A 14,217-nucleotide genomic window follows, 5' to 3' on the forward strand; every position below is an offset into this window, starting at 1 on the left:
TGACTCAAAGAGAATCCATGTCAGAGCTAGTCTGATAGCAGGAAAAAAAAAAAAAAAAGAAAGACCATTTTCCAGGTAAACTTTTACCCAGATCATGTCTACCTTTATTAGATTATGTATGCAAAAAAGCCTACAGTCTTGGACCCTGGAAATATCAGTTAGGTGTAAAATAATGATGTTAAGAAATTCAGGGTCTTAGATTTATTTGTGCTCAGTCACATCGATTTACTATCATTCTACTACAGGCTAAAGTTTGGAGGAACCTGTTTTTTTCTACTTTTGTAAGTAGTAATTAACATTCATTGTGGGCCACTGAAAAACAAAGATAAACAATTAAAATAAATTACCTGTAGTCACAGTACCCAGTGATCACCACCGTTAACACTTTGGTATAGCATTCAAATCTTTTTTTTTAGAATATAGAATCATTATTCTGTCTTCTGTTATAACATCCTCTAACCTATTTTTCCCTTTAATTATGCATTTACATAGCATTTATCATTCTATTTTATAGCTATATCATAATTAATTTAAATTATTTCCCATTACAGACCTTTGGATTATTTTCAAATTTTTATTCTTATAAAATGACTGATGAATCTATAGAGGGATGCATGTGTGTGCAGAGTGCTTCATGTGCAACACACATACATTCACCCATATATATTTGTTATTTCTTACCTATTTACTTAGGATTCATAAAATATTCCTAGGAAGGACTTTTTTGATAGGAACTTGCTGCAATGATGGATTTTGGCAATTAAGACTAATTGCTAATTAATTGCTGAGCAGAAAAAAAGTTGCAGCTAATTTCCTACCAATTTAAGTGTTCCTGTTTACTTTCAATTCCAACAACATTGCTTTTTGGGTCACCATATTTATCGAAGTTTAATGCACATACAAAAAATTGGCCACATTATAAGCTCAGACTTGTGAGAATTTTCACATACTGATACTATTTGTGTAACCAACCCAGATCAAGAAATAGAATGTTGTCAGCACCCTGGAAGCTTTCCTTTTGCTCATTTTTATTTACATTTCAAAAGTTAACTATTAGCCTAACTTCTAACAGCATTGTTATCTTACAAGTTACCTAAATGGCATCATAACGTATGTCTTCTTTTGTGCCTGACTTCTTATGGATTTGTCGATATTGTTGAAGTTGTAGTTTTCTTTTTCACATTCTATTGCTCTATACTTATTTTATTGCTAACAATCTTCGTCAGTCTGAAAGTACAAAATACCATAGTATTTTAGTTTTTCTCTCACAGTCTTTGATTTAATGTGGGATAAAAGTGTTTCCCTACCTTCACTTGCTATTTGTTTGTTCTATTTTGACATTGGTTATTTATTGTTTCTCTTTTGTGACTCTGGTTACTCTTATTGTGAATAAACTTTCACATTACCCACTCGATAAGTCACATTGATCATAAGTTACGAAGAGGGACTTTTGTGTTTTTCACTGTCTCCCAAAAGGCCAATTAAGACTGTTCTTTTGACAAGGCAACAAGTGTCCCTTCTGTAGTTCTGTAGTGTTTGCAGAATCTTAATCCTCAGTACTGGGAAAAGGAACATGATATTCCAGATACCAAGAGTGAATCAGACCTCATGGTGGGCTGAAGCCATGTCTCACTCATCATGCTCGTACTGCTGATTTTTGCTACCTCATATATATATATTGTATCTGCTTGCAAAAACTGGTTTCCTTGAAAAGTTGACCAGTCATGATTAATTGTTTTCTTCCCCAGGCAGGGTGCAGAGCTTCTCTAAAATTAAAACTGACTCAGACCCAGGGATTGATAAAGGATGAGTTGGATGAGAACCTCTGCCTAAGTGGTTCCCACACCTAGTTACACAAAAGAATCACCAGGGGAACTTTAAAGAAATACCAATGCCTCACCCCATTGCCAGAGAGATTGTGATTTCATTGGTTTGGGGAGAAACTTGAGAGTTAGTTTTAAAAGGTTCCAAAGTGATTATAATGGGTAGTCAGTATTGAAACCACCAAAACTATCTTCATGAAGGATAAATTCTACAGAATTGATAGTCTTTGCCTGTAAGTAAAGAATTCCTCTGCCTATTAGATGTCATGGCGGACTCCCAGAGATGGGTCAGCGTCCTAACATTTGTCTTTCCCAACTACTGGACAATACTACAAATTTCACTCCTAGAACATAATTCCTTATATTTGCTATTTTGATTCACAGCAAATGTAGATACATTGTCCTAAATGGACCAGTACTTTAGCTGGTCAGGTATTAACACCTCAATATGATTGAGCTTGTCAGATCATTATTTGAGAGGTTGTGATAATGAAAGAAGAGCTTTTGAGACCTTCCCATATTGAGGAGTATAATGAGGAGAAAGGGAGGTTCATAAGCAAACAGATTATATTTGTAAACTTGCTTTGAGTCCCAAAGACATGTAAGGCTTTTGGACTACGGTTCTGCCCCTGTGAGCCTTGGTAAACATCTTCAAGTCTCACAAGGGAAAATCTAGATCTCAACTTGAGCAACAAAATATATAAAGTAAGATTGGATTAGTACCCAAAGTGAAAAATAAATACCTATGAATCTCTACTGATATAAATGATTGAATAAATAAATGTGAAAGAATAGACGAATCTCCTGTAGGGGAGAATTCCAAATAAATTATTCTTTACTCCTTCAGTGTAAGATGCAGATGGTGACCTTTTTCCAAAGAGCACTGTATAGAAAAATGGTGGCAGAGGGGTTTTATCATGCAGAAACCTGGCAAACACTCCCTAATTAGTCATAAACCATTTTGATAGTATGTAACAATGTGGGGAGGAGGGAGATTTCCCCACACCAACTAGCAATTCAGATACCAGTTGGCTGGTGTCCTATCATTTCTCAATTCTGACACTACCTGGAGATGGCATCAGATCTCACAGGTTAAGAGTTCATCCTACAAGACTGCATTCCCAGCCTTCAGATGCCCATTGCAAGCCCAAGTTGTTACCTGTGCTTCTAACCCGCAAATACCGATTAGAGGTTTTCATGACCCCCTCCTTTTATGTCAGATGATATTCACAATCCAGGTTATTCCTTGTACTTTTTGATCAACTGGCTATAAATCAAAGGTTTCCACAACCTGCTCCTTTGGTTCAATTAATTTGCTAGAGTAGCTTACAGAACTCAGAGAAACATTTTACTTATTAGATTTTCAGTTTATTATCAAAGGCTTTAGAACAGCCAGATGGGAGAAATGCAAGGCATGGATAAAGCGTTGAGCTTCCATGCTCTCTCTGAGCAAATTACTCTCCCAGCTCCTGCACATGTTCACCAACCCAGAAGCTCTCCAAACCCTGTCCTTTTGGTTTTTATGGAGGCTTCTTTACATTAAAAAAATGGACTAAATCATTAGCTACTGGCAATTAATTCAACCTCTAGCCTCTCTCTCCTACCTAGAGGTCAGGGATGGGACTGAAAGTTCCAATGTTCTAATCACATGGTGGCTTCACTGACAACAACTCACTTTCATTTTTAGGTGAGATACAAATGATACCTCATTAATATAACAGAAGACTCTTGGATAGCTCTTATCACTTAGGATATTCCAAATGTTTTAGGATCTCTGAGCCAGGAACCTTAGAAGACCAAATATGAGAATATGCAATGGTCATCAGAATGACCAAATATGTATTTTTTATAAATCATAATATCACAGAGCCCTTGATATAATGTACTAAGAATAGCACTTCACTTCTGCAGTCTTCCTCACAAAATTCCAGAACTCCAGTCTAACTATGAGGGGAAAAAAATTAGAAAAACCTATATTGAAGGACATTGTACAAAATATATATGACAAGTACTACTCAAAACTGTCAAGGTCAACAAAGTCTGAGAAGCTGTCACAGCCCAGAGAAGCCTAAGAAGACAAGAGTATTAAACGTAATGTGGTATCCTAAATGAGTTCTTGGAACAGAAAAAGGACATTATTTTAAAAGCTAAGGAAATCTTAGTGATGCATGGAATTTAGTTAATAATAACATAATATTTGTTCATTAGTTGTGACAACTACACCATAACAATGTAAGATGTTAACAACAGGGAAACGGGGTGCAAAGTATATAGGAATGCTCTGTACTATCTTAACAAATTTTCTGGACATCTAAAACTATTCTAAAATAAAGTTAATTTAAAAAGAAAATAAAAGAGTGATCCCCAGAGCAGCAGTGAGAACAGCATTTGAGATCTTGTTAAAAATTCAAAATTCTTGGATCCCAGCCAAGACCTCCTGAATCACAAACTCTGGGGATGTAGCATTCTGGGGATGGGGATTCTGACTCTGTGGTTGAGAACTGCTGATCTAGCAGGTTGGCTAAGAGATCTACTTTCAGGGACTTCTCATTTTAATGAGGTCATGTTACCTTTTCTTCAATGCCCAAGAGTGAAGAATCAGTTAGGCCTCCTGGTAGCTTCTAATTACCCAATTATCACCTTTTACAGAAGAATGATATGCCTGCCTCTCTTCTCCTTTTATTCAAATCTAATCTCCAGGGCCCATTTCGGACCCTGTTGTGCACATGACTTCCACAATATCTCTAGCAAACACAGATCCTCTCCACCTCTGATGTCCCAAACATATAACATGTACCCACTTGAATGTTTCCAGAAGCCACAAATCACAATAGAATGTGACAGAGGTAACCTTCGGCAAAATGTGTGATCCTTCAGTCCTTGAGTTTCTTCATCCCTGGTTTGGGGATTATAGAAGAGCCTCTACCTCATGGATTTTTGTGAGGATTATGAGTTAACACTCATAAGGTGTTAAGAGCAATAACCAGCACTTAGTAAGGACATTTTGTAAGCTGGTACTATTGTTAGTGGTGGGTATCTTGCCTCTTATTTATTTCTTCCAAAGCAGTAGAGTTTTGTGTGTAAAATAATGGCTTAATAGGTGGATGAACTGAGTTCACAAAAATCCTGTCTCAGACACAGTTACCCTACCGCTACCACCACTAGTCTTCTAAAGCACCTTGATTCCGAATTGGCATGTTAGAAATATTTCATGTTGTTTATATAATGCTTTTAGGATAAAGCTTGAGATTTGGATGGAGAATACAATCTAGGTGTGTATTAATCTTATTTCAAGCTTCACCCTCTTTAGTCATTCTGTTATCAATGAAAACACCATCTTAATGTTGATATAAGATTATTCTAGTTCCTGCAATCCTTAGCAGAGTTTGTTAGGCTAAAAAAAGATTAGTCAGAAAAGAAATCAGCTCCCCAAGGACTGTTCTAGCAACAGGTAAGTAAGTGAATGTTTGGATAATGGGTTCAGATTTGCTTATTTGCTCTGCAACAGGTTAAGTAGAAATGCAACAATTTACATGCCATAAATGTACAAGGCCTGGGTGTTTTGGTTTATTTTTCAGATGGGGATTAACGTGGTGGACTCTGCAGTATCAGGATTGGGTGGTTGCCCTTATGCAAAAGGTGCTTCTGGAAATGTAGCCACTGAGGATTTGGTATATATGCTTAATGGCCTGGGGCTCAACACAGTAAGTTAGTTTTACATATTTTAATATTCATGCATTCTTTGCAGATCCAAATTGGAATGCGTTTCAGATTTGGGAAGCAATTTTCAGGTCAAAGTTTTACTACTGTTTTGCTATTTACTAAAATGCACAGTGGGAAAATACAATAAAAATTCTTTGGGTAGCTTTATAAAGTAACATTGCTGTAGTTCAATCACCAATAATGCTGCCATTTCACATTTTTATAGTGCTCCATGACCTCCAAGTACTTTTTTTTTTTTTATGTCTTATCTGATTTGATTTTACACATTTTGTGAATTGGAGCCTGTGTCTTTCCCATTATGATTATTGTTTTCACAGTTTGGGGTTTTTTTAATGGATGTTTTCCTCAGAGGAAATGAAGATCTTGATTTTCTCACAGAGACAACTAAGGCTTCTGGAAAAGAGCCCACGGCGCTTTTAAAATGGTCAGTGGAAGAGCAGAGCTTAGTAATACTTAGCATATGAGACACTGGACAACAAGAATAGTCTCTTTACAAGTGGTACCTGAAAAGTCACTTGTTCTGTAATAACATCCACCAAAGTCAGCACCTTGTTTTGCCACATGCTTGTTAATATGGCTTATTAGTCTATAAGGCAGGATTTTCTGTTGTTTTTTAGGAAAAAAATTATAAGAGGCAAGAAAATGGTTCACAGATGATTAGAAGATCAAAATGTTTTCTGAGATGTAAAAGCATCATCTGAATTACAAAATGGAATTCGCTCATCCCCCCTCCATTTCTCCTCTTTCCTCACTCTACTTACATCGATGCTCCGGCAGCCCCAAACTTGCCTGCAGTCTTCATTTCTGCACTATTCTGTTTCTCACCTCTACCCCTCACTCATGCTTTCACCACCACTTTGAATGGCATTACTCCTCACACATGATTTGACCGGGACAGTAAGGCACCACCATCCTCAAAAACTCTTCTTCTAGCATCTCCCTGCCTATCCTCCAGGCCTACATTATTGGGTTCCTCTCCTTAGTGTTTCCATGCTACCATTGTGACTCTACCTATAAACCAAAGGTGATCTTATAATGATCTTATTTCTGTGTCTAGCACCTCCTGCAGCCAGAGAGCAATTATTAAAGCTTATTCATACCCCCTGACTGTTGCATACAAATGCTTGATGACATTCATTGATATCATGTGTACTAAATACTGAAAGCTATTGCTTATAAATACCAAAAGCTTTTGGCTATCTTCTCTGGCTGAAAATATTATTTCACTTACAAAATAGCTTAATCATTTCTGTTAGAAATGCATAGTCATGAGAAAAACTGAAGATATATAGATCTTTCCTTGGAGATTTAGATGACTGAATTAAACTCAGCTGATGCTTAACATGTGTCACATTATGTTCTATAAGTTGTTGGTCCAAATGCAAATACGCCATGTCTCCATTCCTAAGAATTTTACAATTCAAGGAAGATTGTTACATTGAGTAGCAGCTATAATTCAACCAATTGCCATGTTAACAAGATGATTCTCTGTAGAATCTGATGTCACTATGTCTCCTATGCCTAATCAATAACCAAGAGTCACTAATTTGACTTCTAAAATATTTCATTTTTTTCCCCTTTCTCACTATACTTGTTATAATTACATCGGAACAAGTCTTCATCTCTTTCCTGGGTATTCATCTTCCACACTGTTCTGCTGGCTTCAGACTGGCTTTTAAATTCATATCCTCCATGATACCATCAGAGGATTTCATCTAAAATACAAATATGAATATGTCTTGCTTCTGCTTGAGCACTCATCAATGGATTCTCATTTCCTGAAAAGCGAGGCTGTGTTCTATCACCTAATAAGGCCTGCTTATATGTTTTTGGTTATCTCTGCCCATCATTTGCCATTTTCGGATGTCTTGTATTGCTCTTTCTTTCCTGAAAAGCGAGGCTGTGTTCTATCACCTAATAAGGCCTGCTTATATGTTTTTGGTTATCTCTGCCCATCATTTGCCATTTTCGGATGTCTTGTATTGCACTTTCCCTGCTTACAGTGCCCCATTTATTCTTCTTTCTCTCAATAACTTGTACTCTCCCTATCAGACTTAGGTCAGGGTGTACTTTTCCCGGCACCCTTCCTTACCCAACTCCTCTCCATTCCCTTTTACTCAGTGAGTTGACTGCCCCACATCTTGGCCCTCTTAATCATCTCTATCAGTGACTCGAAGTAAAATAGTACAGGATTTTCTGTTTAAGGGGTCCATATTGCCTGCTTGACCATAAGCACCCTAAAAACAGAAACCATATTCTACATGAGGTTCTTGAAACCCCCAGAGCATATCATAGTATATGAGACATATTTAAGTACCTGACAAATGATTTAAGAATAAATGCAGCATTATTTTACAATGATATCTGTTAATTAAATAAAATGGTAGAGAAAGGCCAAAACAAAGTTCTTCTTTGATATGATATTCCATTGCATAATTGTTATAAATCAAATTCTTGGAGAGTGAAGTATATTGGTGACTAAAATCTTCCTATGATCTCTTGCTAGATATAATACACAAATAAAAAATGTGTACCTATTTACAAAACTTAAATATCACTTAATTAAGGATATTAAACTACAACATGCCAAACAGATAGTCCACCTAAAACCATTACCATGACAAAACCAAGTTACTTGAGCCAAAGCAAGTGTTAATACCCTAAAAACAACTTTATAATAAAAAGAAATTATGAAAATTATTTGTGTCATTTTACAAAATACTTGTCTTGATCATTCTTAAATAAAGAGGTAAACTACAAAGAAAACAGTGTTCTAAAAGTTTCTAGAGAGAAGTAATTGGATATATTAGAATGACAACCTCTTTACAATCATTTTTATAAAAAAGCCCCAATGAGTATCTTTACTTATTTTAAGAAAATGACAGACTTACACAAATATTAAAAATGACTCCTTAATAGCAAGGAACTGAATCTGTTCAATTTTAAGTCCACCTTGTTTCTAGTCCATGTCCAGTGAGTTATGGAATGCTATGTGAGTGCAGATTTCTGGGTGATCCACCTAATGCTCTGCCTTCTCAACAGTAAAGGTGCTGGATGGAGACCTCAACAGTGACCTTGTGCTACAACAAGCCCTAGAGATGGGGAGCATACCTTGAACTTTGCCTTCATACCCAACTGCCTGTCATTCATAGATTTACCTGAGTGTTTATGCTTTCAGATAATACAACCTCTCAGGCAAACAAATTCTAGATGTTTACTAAACACTACTTTATTTTATTTGACCTATAACTACCTCCTTCATTATCATACCAATAACAGTGTTTCTGAATATGGTTTAAAAAATTATACATTCAACTTTCCTATGTCTCCTAAAGCTTTATCAAGTTAGTTTCTTTGTGTAATAGAGGTACTTTTTTTCCCTAAGTCCTTATCCAAAAACTCCTCCAAACCATTATCATTTTAATTGCCCTTCACTGATATTTTGTAGATTGTTTCTAGGTTTTTTGTTTTCCTTCCTAGAGTTTAGGTACCAATCTGAATAATTACACTGATTTATTCAGGTGTGGCTAGCCTGTGGTTTTTATACAAGGCTCAAGTTTAAGATAGGCTTTAATAAAGCAGAAAAATCTAAAATGTTGCCTACATGGTTCATGAAAATAAAGGTTGCCCCCGAATCAATAATAAGCAGAATTTTGTTTAGTAATTTTAAAGGGTTAAGTAACTACTGGTAAAAGTAAAAGGGATCTATTTTGTCCTCTTTCTCTCTAATCTCTTTTCTCCCCTGGTATCCCTCTTTTCTCTTACCAGGGTGTGAATCTTTATAAAGTGATGGAAGCTGGTAACTTTATTTGCAAAGCTGTGAATAAAACCACAAACTCTAAAGTAGCACAAGCTTCTTTCAATGCTTACCTTCAATGAATTTGTGACTTAAGGCTGAGAGGATCCATTTCAGCTACAGATATTCATCTGAAAATCATACTGTCAACTTGTTTGAAATGTGAAACAGACAAGAGTGGGAAAAAAAAGGTACTTTTACTATACCTGGATACATTTTAAAGTCAACAGAAAGTAATACCAGTCATCAAGTAAATTGCAAGCTGAAGCTAAATAATAAAATTTGTAAACATGCTTTTAAACATGGAGAAAAGTCTACTCTTCTGCTCTCATAGAAATAATTTAATTTAGTAGACATGAAAATTGACTTCAGATTTCCCTAAGTATCAAATACTGTGTTAATACTTAATCAAGCTGGCTTAGCACAGTGTACATATTGTCAGTAGTTTATGAGCTCCTGCATAGTATGCGAAGTGTGTGGCCTCGATATTATGCGTTATGTCTCTGGATCTCAACTTCCCATTTGCCAAGTGAATTAAATTACGGACCAAGTGCCAAATCTCCATCTGACCCTACGTAATTTTTAGCAGTAGAACTTTTACATTTCAAGTATGGCTAACATCTGTTAACTATTTCAATGACTTTATCTTGTTCCAAAAGGCTGTGGTCAATGGCAAAATGCCATATCCTGGAAACATATTACGACCTCCCATGTTTGTTAACATGCTTCCAGTTTACCATACTTTTCCTTTCATCAGTTATAGTAAAAACCAGCAATGGTGTTACTCAACTATTGAGAAATTGAAGACACGACTTTCATCCAGATGTCTAAATTGCAGTGATGAGAATAGACTGATATACGTACCATAATTCATGTTTGTAATTTTCAGATCACTTCCAAATTGCCTAAGGAAATGTCATTGTGATTCTAAAACTATTAATCAAGTTTTTAATTCATGAAATAAACTGTTTTCCATTGATTCAGGGTACTTTGATTAAATCACATCTCTTTTGTTGATTTTTATGGTTATTTTTAAAGTTGAAGTGGCTGAAATTTTATCTTTTGTACTAGAAAGCATTGCCAGAAATAGCACAAATTAATATACCAAGTTGAAAAGAGGAACAGGAGGACTATGTTTAGGAAGACAGTTTTGTAACCTATGCAAGTCATATGGGGACAGTGTTATTACATGCAGGTCTGAAATATCAGTTCTATTATTTATGTAGACGTCTCCAGTAATACTGGGTGATCTTTATCTTTTAATAAATTTGACTATAACATGAAATATGAATGTGAGCATTATGGACTTTCTATTAAATATTCACCAAAATCATTAAAATGATAATTCAATAAAATAAGAGAAATACTGATTACCACTAAAGTAACTTTAAAGATATAAGAATCACGAAAGAAACATTCTTGGTAATTGTTAAAACCAAACTGTATTCCATTGAAAGAGTCCAACATATTTAGATTGTGATGGCTAGAAAAGCAGGAGCTTGTCCTCCAGAGTACTGAGCAACTGGGCATTAGGGTTAGTGTTAGGGGTAGGGGCAGTGCAGGAACACAAACAAAACTGCAGCCCTTACGGATCTGCCTGTTACATCTACCCCCTGCATCTCCCTTCACAAAGACATGGCCCTGCACACTGGGGCAGTAATGGGACTTGCCCTGATTGTGCACAGTAGGACATACACCTCCTCACCTTCTTAGGAGACTGAGTTTTCCTATCTCTTACAGATCTGTAAAAATTTCAGTTTTGATATATTTAGAAAAGCATCTCTTGGTGTAAACTACTTATAGAAACAGCTAGGGGCAAAGCTTTGCAGTTTTGAAATAAAAACCACAGAGAGAGCAAGCAGTAGAAACCCCAGGTGCAGCCTAGTACACACAGAGCGCACACATCAGTCTACCAACTGATTCATTTCCGAGAATACTTTGATGCTTCCTAATCACACTCACCATGAGAAAGTTTGTTTTAGGTATTTGTTATCCTTTCTCCACCCAAACCACCAAAACCCCTCTGCTAGCTTAAAGAAAGTTTATTTTCTGGCTTTGGGGAAAAAATATATATATATAATCACATAAAGCTGCTGTAAGTCTATAGGCAGAATCCTCCAAAGTTATATTTCAACTAACCAGGAAACCTTGGAATCATTTTGCAGGACCTACCCACACATAAAACCAGGGTTAGCCTTAGGGAAAGTCTTAGAAACAGCAAAGCAATTATGGCCTTTATTGAAATACATGTCAAAACAATCTTTTATGACATCTGCCCTTAAGTTAAGGAGAATATCGTTTCTAGAATACAGATTTTATCACATGTATGTGTTGACCTATTATAGACAAGGTCTTTAAGGCAAAGTCACTGAAAACTAAAAATTTTCTAATTTCTGATTCATGAAATTCACTAAGCGAATAAATGGAAACTGGCTATGACTTTCTGAGAAAATTCAGAATGCCCTTTTATGTTATTTATTCTGATTACTGTAACATTTAATAAATACTGTTTTAGCTGCATTTACATGGCTTTTTATTTATATATATGTACATCTGTATCTCCAAAATGATGAACTCCAGATATAAGACTCACAGGTTATTTAACATTAAATAAATAAGCCGAAAATATCACCCCTATCACAATTGTAAAGAAGATAAAACTAAGGCCTGAGAACTTACCAGAAATCTGAACTGAAGTAACAGGTAAGTGAAGGGTTGCTGGGAAAACCAAGTCATTTGCAAAGTGCTTTGTGAACGAGAAGATGTAGATTGTGTTCTTGTGAAGCAGACAGAAAAATTAAAAGAATAGTTTTGGAGATATAGGGAAGAAGGGACTGGGTGAAGGAGGGAGTGAGAAACTCTTCTGCTTTTGAACAGCTCTAGTAGAAGGGCACATTCTGCTACGGTAGTTAGGCTGCTATAAATTTCACATAATACAAAACCGTAACTAGATAGGCTTAAGCAACAACACAAATTATCTGAAATACTTCAGAAATATGACTTTCTACCATCATTTAACTCTGTGGTTCTATTATGCTGCAAGCAAAAAGTTTGTCCCCATTTTCCTGCTTTTCCCATCCCAACGTGTTCAGTCACCTTTGGGTTCCTGCTCCTCAGAGTTGTAAGATTGTAGTACCACTTCCAGGCCTCACACTCCACACAGAGTTCAGTAGCTGCAGCGGATTTTTTCTCCTGCATGTCTTTTCTTTTAATCAATGAAGAATGTTTCCTCACCCCCATCCCAAACTTACTCTGTTTCATTGGGCAGAATATCATCACCCATCCCTTAAACTCTGACTTACATGGGGACAGACCAACTAAGATCATTGATGACCTTGAACAGATGAGTGAAATGGAGAGGGACAAAAACCTGATGGGAACATATTTTGTGGTGAGACAGTAGAGAAACTAAAGGCAGATGAGTTAACGATCTAAGGAAGGAACTGTATCCAATTTCCTTGAAACAGGAAGAAATGATTGAAACAGGAAATTTTAAATTTGACTGGTATGGGTTTTAAGGAGAAAGTAGTTGATCCTGCTAATTGATCTCTTTTTTATTTTATTTTTCCAAGATATTGGGAAGTGAAATTTTCAGGCATTAGAGTTGGGGGTGGAGTGAGGGCTTGAGAAAAATGATGAAGTTTGAAACCCACCTAGAGCAGTATTACAAGTTAAGTTACTCTGTGAAAGGTTTCCAGGGCTGTTAGGTGCTAAACTCAAGTCTACTTCTCGGTCCTCAGGCTGCCTTCACCACTCTATTCATTCTCACCAATCTGAAGCACTGTTTGATTTCTGGGGCACTGCTCTATCATGTGTCCTACCACTGCTTTATTTATTTATTTTTCCATTTCCTCCTTCTTAACTTTATGTTTAACTACAGACTCAAATAAAAATTACCTATATCCCAACTAGTCCAAGGCCAGCGGGCTTTTCATCACTTGAGACTTTTTGAGAAATGTAGACACTTGGGCTCCACCCCAGGTCAACTGCATTACAATCTGCATTTTTAACAAGATCCTAACAGGACTTGTATGCTTGTTAAAGTTTGAGAAGCACTTGCCTCTTGGACACCTCTTCTTGGGTGTCTAATGGGCATCTGAAGCTTCATGTATTCAAAATATATTCTATTCCGTCCTCTTCATGCACCATGCTCTAGCCTCCTGTCTTTTCTCTACTCCTGGACCATGCCGGACTCAGACACACCTTAGATCCTTTACCTTAATTGTTCTCTCTGCCTGTAATGCTTCTTCCTGGTGTTTAGTCTGGCCATAACTGGCTCCTTCTTGTCATTCAGATCTCAGCATAACGTTCACTTCCTAAGTGAGTCTTTCTGGACAACTCAGTCTAAGGTAAGGCCTCAGTTACATTCTCTCACATCAACTTGTTTAATTTTTATTACAGAAATTTAACCATTTTTTCTTTCCTCAGCAGAATGAGAGGAAATGTTCCATGAGAGCAAGACTTTGCTATCTTCTTCATTTTTCCTTTCTTAGTACCCAGAACAGAGTGCATAGGCCTGACACAATAGTTGTTCTGTAAATGTTAGTTTAGAAGATAAAATAGAAATGATTAATTCAAACATATGGGTATTTAAGAAAGGAAACCATTCCACCTAACTTCTCCCTTTTTAATGCCTTTTTAAAAAGTTTCCTGAGCCCTTAATAGTTCTTTAGGGTTTATTTTGTTTATAAAACCTTGGGAGCAATGCTTATAGAAAACCCTTAAATAGTGAAAGTTTGAGTTAAGGAATGGATACATATATGCACCAAGAAATGTTAGAGAAACTAAAAATTGTCAGAGAAACAAATATACTTTTAAGCAGAAATCAAACCATCAGAACTCTTACCAAAGGTTGACAATATCCATTACGAAAAC

At 36.3% G+C, this 14,217-nt stretch overlaps 1 protein-coding gene across 3 annotated transcripts in view; it reads left to right on the plus strand.

Annotated features, from left to right (window-relative positions):
• Positions 1-10,696, plus strand: part of HMGCLL1 (3-hydroxymethyl-3-methylglutaryl-CoA lyase like 1) — a 160,856-nt gene extending 150,160 nt beyond the window's left edge. For 2 of the 3 annotated variants that reach the window (XM_006926424.1, XM_006926425.1), the window contains 2 exons: positions 5,402-5,527; positions 9,315-10,696. In XM_006926424.1, coding sequence (XP_006926486.1) covers positions 5,402-5,527; positions 9,315-9,425 — 237 coding nt within the window. In that variant the 3' untranslated portion in view covers positions 9,426-10,696. The remainder of the gene's footprint in view (positions 1-5,401; positions 5,528-9,314) is intronic. The other variant, XM_006926426.1, reaches the window with a different exon arrangement.
• Positions 10,697-14,217: the final 3,521 nt, after the last annotated feature.

This window comes from Pteropus alecto, unplaced genomic scaffold (genome assembly GCF_000325575.1).
Source record: "Pteropus alecto unplaced genomic scaffold, ASM32557v1 scaffold7, whole genome shotgun sequence".
Taxonomy (NCBI): Eukaryota; Metazoa; Chordata; class Mammalia; order Chiroptera; family Pteropodidae; genus Pteropus; species Pteropus alecto.